Genomic DNA, 6,000 nt, shown 5'->3' on the forward strand with positions numbered 1-6,000 from the left:
TGACCCATGGACCAGAGGTTAGAGACCACTTAGCATTTATCATATGAACTCGTTCCTCGGCTGCAGCGTAGCGAGGTCTGTGCAGCCGCTGTAGCCGTTACCATGACGACGCCTCACATCAAATCGTCCAGGTCTGGAGAAGATCGGTTTAAATGTTAACAATAACCAAGTGATTCAGGTGTAACCCAGGTTGGGAATGACCCTTTAGTTATCCAACATCCCATAATACTGTTGGTTGTTAAGAATACTCTTAATTCAACCGGATTGTCGTGAAGTTCAAGAGTCTTTTGGCTCTTCTTCCCCCTAAATGACCTTCAGACCACCTCTGCTGGTAGATGGTTAACCGACCGTCGGAAGGTGTTCCAGCACCTTCAGCCCGTTAGTCACGTTCGCAGAGCCGCCGGTGCGTCACCTGGAGGCCCGGGGGAGGGGGCAGGTGCGACCCAAACGGTCCCGTTTCCTCTTATAGGACGGGGATCGTCTGGCTGTCATCTGAGGAAGTCGGCTAATCTTAGCGGGGAAAGGGATCCGCTGGGAGCAGGCCGGCTCTGGGAGGACGCCGCCGCGTTTGCCACCTTTGTGCTGCTGGTAGAAGGAGAGCGGCAGGTAAGAGCGCGGCTGATTGGCTCAGAGGAGGACGGCTCGGTGCATGCGGCGGTCTAGTCATCATGCAAGTCTCCTTTGTGACTGGATGTTTGGCTGCAGCCATGAATGTTTCCTGAGTTTACGTCTCGATTGACGTCCGTCTGTAAGGACCCGCTCTGATGAGAATCAGGATTCTGGTGTTTTTACAGGTTTTTGTAGCATTTTGACTAAAGAAAATGAAACTTAAAATTGTATTTCTGCGTATTTCTGTATTCAAATTGTTGTAAATCAGGAGCAGACAGAAAAATTCTGTTTGAAAAAAATCAAATTTTTGACAGAAAATATGCTGGGCGGGGCCACAAGCTTCCTGCTCCGCCCCTTTCTGATACAGATATTCAGATCCATGAACGTCTTTGTGTTCCTGGTCTGAGCTGGAATCTGGATCAGAACTGGATGACTAGATGGAAACGATATTCCCTCCTTTTTTTGTTGCTCCGCTAATGCTAGCTTGGGGGTTGTGAGGGGCTGTAAGCTAGTGGGAGAGCTTTAAAGCAGAAAGATGTGGGGAGACGGGAGCTCACTTTGGGAAGGATCAGAGTGGGATTTTAAACTCATACTGTTGATTATTTTCAGAACTTCAAACCCAGATGACGATCTGGAAAAGAAAAACTGAACCTCTTGTGTTTATCTGGAAACTCTGTGCTGTGATTGGACAGAATCTGGACTGATTGACAGCATCGTTTTCCTCCTGAACTAGTTCTTGGTGTGTTCAGGATGTACTCACTCCATACATCAAAACTCTGCTCATGCACGGGGCAGACTCACCATCAGGCAAAGGTCTGCGGCTGCCTGGGCCCCCACTGAGGTGGTATATGATCGTGAAAGGGGTTCAACTCCCCCGTAAATCTGCAGCGATGGAATATTCTGTCAACAGCATGTTAGCTAGCAGAGAATGCTGCATTAGTCTGTTGAGCTGCATCAGAACCTCGATGTTTAGTCCAAAATACTACAGTCAGTCACAAACAAGCGGTTGAATGTATTAATCGTTTGATCCTGTTGGATCTCAGCAGAAACGACGTTCATCTGTCATGTCAGACGTTCTGAGTCCTCCCGTCTCCGTCTGCAGGTCGCGTGCTGACCCGGACTCGATGCACGGCGGCTGCATGACTGCAGAGCGTCTGCAGGGACCCAGAGCGCAGCCGCAGCCATGGCCCAGACCGCGCAGGGGAAAGGCAGCAGCCCAGGTAAGACTCACCTGTCCTGTTGGAGCGTTTCAGCTGCTTCCTGTAAAAGACCCCCCCCCCCAGCTAAATAAAACTCAGCTGGACAGAAATACAATGGACTGAAGCTGCTCAGGAGTCCAGTTTCAGTTATATTTAACGAAGGTCGTCGGGTCCGTATAGAAAGAGTCGCTCTGGATTTTTACTGACAGACTAGATCTACTAGAAACTAGATCAGTTCTGAATCTTTGAATCGTTTGTTTCTGTCTTCACCGAAATCACAACCGTTTCTGAGGCAGAAAGGAGATAAAAACGTACAGATGATTCAAATAAATGCAGTTCAATTCAGCAGAAACATGAGGAACGATTTCAGCTTATTACTTTGATTTTTAAAAGTGACTAAAATGTCATTTTTACATTTGTCTTCTGGATTTTATTGTTTTTTTTTTCCTCAAAAACACTGAGGATGAGGCGGGACAGACTCAGATAACCTGCCAATCAAACACAGATGTAGACTCTGTAATGATATAAAATAGTTTTGTGTTAAGGTTTTCAATGATTGATGTTTTATGGATTAAAACAATCATTTCATCTCTGTAGCTAAAACAGCTTCACTCTTAAGCTAAATTTAAAACTTTTATTTAATTCTATGAAAACTTCATTTTGTTGGTGTTTTAACAGCCATTAGAAATTATATGTTACTATTGAGTATTTATTTTATAAATAAAAATCCTTTGTATTTATTTTTCCTATTATTGAGGAAATTAATAATTATTTTATTATTATAATTTTTTTTGGTATTTCTTTTTTAAAAAATGTTATTTTTATTAAAGAATATTTTAATGTATTTTTCTTTATTTTTTTTGTCTTAATGTAAATATTTTTTATTTTACTTTTAAAAATGATTATTTTATTTATTTTTTTATGATACAATATTTAGTTTTATTTACTTTTTTATTTAAGAAAGTGATTATTTTATTAGAAATAAAATATTTTGATTTTTCTTTTGAGAAAATTAGCAATTCTATTATTATTACATATTTATTTGTATGTATTAATATTAAAACATAATTATGCTATTATTACTACTATAAAATAATAATTTTTCTTAAAAAATCATAATATATTTATTTTTCTTTTCATAGTTGTCTTAAAAACAACCTTTAGAAATGAAATTGTAAATGAAATCTCAACTTGAGTTTAAATGAATCAGTTCAGATATTTGAAGTAATTTATTTCTCTTTTCACAGAAACGTTTTTGTTCAGCTGTAAACAGGAAGCTGAAGTTGGTCTGGCTGTGGCTCCGCCTCTGCTCTGATTTCTGTCAAACAAAACTTGATTTTAAACGTTTTAACCCGACTCGATTGGATGAAGAAACATGATGGACGAGTGAAGCTGAGCTTGTTTCTGCACTTCCTCAATCAAAGATCATTTAAATCCATCGTGTTTGACGTGAATGTTCTCCTACGGAGGAATGTTGATCTGGAGGACCTTCTGTCCTCCTCCTGCTGCTCCTCCTCTGAGTGGAAGGAGGAGCGCTCCTCCTCACCTGCAGCTGGATCACATTCCTGAGCCCCCCAACAGGAGGGTGTGAAGGCCCAAATCCCCTCAGGAATGTGCAGCATGCAGAGCAGATGCTTCCAGGATCCACAGCAGCCGTTAGCTTCCAGAACGTTTGGGTTCTGAGGGACAATGTGAGCTCTGAGCAGGACTTCCTGTGGGGGGGTCAGAGGGTCAGACCTCAGAGAAGCTCAGGTTAGAACACATGTCAAAGTCGAGGCCCGGGGGCCGGATCCGGCCCTCCAGGTGATTCTATCCGGCCCTCCAGATCATTTTATTGTTATTAATGACCCGATGTTATCTTGAGCTCATTTATAACTTGTATTAATTTGACAAAATATATTTTTATGGAGAGTAAAATATTGAAAGTTATTTAAGGTTAAAGTTGATTTATTCTGGAATAATATTCCTCCATTTTTATTATTCATAATTAGGTTAAAAAGTTATAGTTTTGAAGTTTTAAAAATTGTTATACTGCTAGCTTTTGTGGATTAATTTGGTATTTACTAAGATTTTTTAGGCTATTTTGGAGTTTAGCTAATATTTCAGCTACATGCTAGCTGTTTGGATAATTCAGGCTTTTTTTGTTTTTAGCCTAATTTAAGCATTTAGCCAATATTTTAGCTATCAGCTTCAGTGTTTTCAGCTATCAGCACTATCATCAGCAGCAGCCAAATTCAGCTCACAGCACTCACACCAGCACTATCACAGAGAATCCTGTATATCGAGTCAAAGTTCTGTCATGTTCTGGTTCTGCTCCGGTTGTGAAACGGCTCCAGAGGAAGCTGTGAGCATGCTCAGTTCAGCCCGGCTCCTCCACGCTGCTTCTAGTTATAGAAGTTTCAGTTAATTAAACCCACTGGAGCAGTTCTGGTTCTGAAGGCCCGGCCCTCGTGTGGTTCTGTCTGGTTGTTTTGGAGCGGTCTGCAGTGTGTAAGAAAGTTTCTCAGATCAGAAGTTCTGCAGGAAGCTGGAAGGTCAGCTGAGGACTTGGAGTCCTGGACGACCCGGATGGAGGAAAGTTCTGGTCCGGTTCTCAGTCAAAATGAAAAGTTTATTTCTTCTTTGACTGATGAGCAGTGACCTCTGTCTGACCTCTGAGCCGTGTCAGAAACGGAGGAATTCTGGAGCGGATCGGTCTATCGCATGGAAGCAGAAAAGTTCTGTTTCTCAAGAAAACGTTTTGGACTTGAAATCGTTTGACGGTCGTTTTTCTGCTCATGATCGTCTTTGAGGTTCTGTCGGTTCTGTCTGAGAGCAGAACTGAGGCTCTGAGGAGGTGAAGCTCACATTTTCCTCACCGCTGAGATCATCAGTTTTTTAATAATAAATATAAATTATTCCTATTTTTTTGCACTAACAAAAGCAAAAATATAAAAAGAACCTCAGAAGTTTATCATCTGTGGATCTCAGACATCAATTTACAAATTTGACTAATCTAAACTAAATTGATGCAAATTCAGTAATCCTTACTTTAAAAAAATGCTATTTTATTTTTTATTTGATTAATTTTTGTTCTTTTTCCGTCTTTGTCCTCAGCAGTCTTCCACTGCTGGGTTTTGTTATGATAGTTTGGGGTTGGTAGTCTTAGTTTGTGGGCTTTGTTTGTTTGTTTTCTTCAGAGGAGCTGCTGACTCTGACGGTCGACATGCTGGTCAGCCGTCTCCATGATTTATCTTCTGTTTGTCTGAGGATCCACATGGAGAGATCAAAGATCCACATGAGGATCTGGAGCTGCAGGTTACAGAGTCCTGATATAGTAGATTATTAATGTATTTCTGAACAAATGTGTTCACTGTGTGAATTGAATTGAATTGAGGGAAAGAATCTTAAAAAAACAAACAAAAAAACCTCAGCCCTGCATCGGATCATCTGCAGGAGTAAATCTAGTGTAACGTCAGCGATGGGGAAAAATAAATATATTTTAAATGTTTGTGGTGTTTCTTAGCCATAAATACATAAATCTAACTTTCTAAATTAAAACAGAGCTAATTAACAGTATTTTTTCTAGCACTTCTGAATTTGTCAGAATGTTTAGTTCTCGATCATCGAACCGCTGTGGCTACTGTTCTTTGGAGGCTCACGGATTGATGAGTTATTCTACTTTAGTTACTTTTTCAAACTAAAAGCCTTTCTTTAACCACAGCAGTTTTTCTTTGAGAATCCCCTCAGTGATGATCATGTTGGTTTATTTGATCTATTTATCCTCCGTAAAACCTTCGCCACTCTAAGCCCCGCCCTGAACGCAGGAGCAGTCTAAAGAGGAGGACCTAAAAGCTCCTGACGCTCTGAAGTTCAGACGTCTGAATGAAGCCGTTTGTTCAGAGGAAGACGTGAGCCTGAAGCTCGCCGGCGGGAGCGGGAAGGCCGCCGTTATGTCAGCAGCAGGTTTTGGCAGAGTAAACTTCAGCAGGGCGTTATCTGGACGATTCTCCGCTTTTACTCTGAAAGGACGTCGATTTCTGCTGCGATTAAACTTCAGAAAGTCGAGGAAGCAGAAACGTAACTTCCTGTTTTCAGCAGGAACCGTGAACACGGTTTAGAGAAGGAACCAGCGACCCGTTTCTAAATGTAAACATGGGGGGGGGTCATGCTGTTTGAGTTCCTGAAATGCTCAGAGTGCTGAGTCATGGGG

General features: G+C 41.3%; 1 protein-coding gene across 3 annotated transcripts in view; it reads left to right on the forward strand.

The window, feature by feature from the left end:
* The window catches only part of kank1a (KN motif and ankyrin repeat domains 1a), a 42,139-nt gene that overhangs the window by 22,033 nt on the left and 14,106 nt on the right, over positions 1–6,000 (forward strand). For 2 of the 3 annotated variants that reach the window (XM_024275974.2, XM_024275973.2), the window contains exon 2: positions 1,712–1,829. In XM_024275974.2, the coding sequence (XP_024131742.1) occupies positions 1,793–1,829 (37 nt within the window). In that variant the 5' untranslated portion in view covers positions 1,712–1,792. Of the gene's footprint in view, positions 1–587; positions 607–1,711; positions 1,830–6,000 lie in introns of those variants that run through there. The other variant, XM_036213456.1, reaches the window with a different exon arrangement.

This window comes from Oryzias melastigma, linkage group LG9 (genome assembly GCF_002922805.2).
Source record: "Oryzias melastigma strain HK-1 linkage group LG9, ASM292280v2, whole genome shotgun sequence".
NCBI classification, from domain to species: domain Eukaryota; kingdom Metazoa; phylum Chordata; class Actinopteri; order Beloniformes; family Adrianichthyidae; genus Oryzias; species Oryzias melastigma.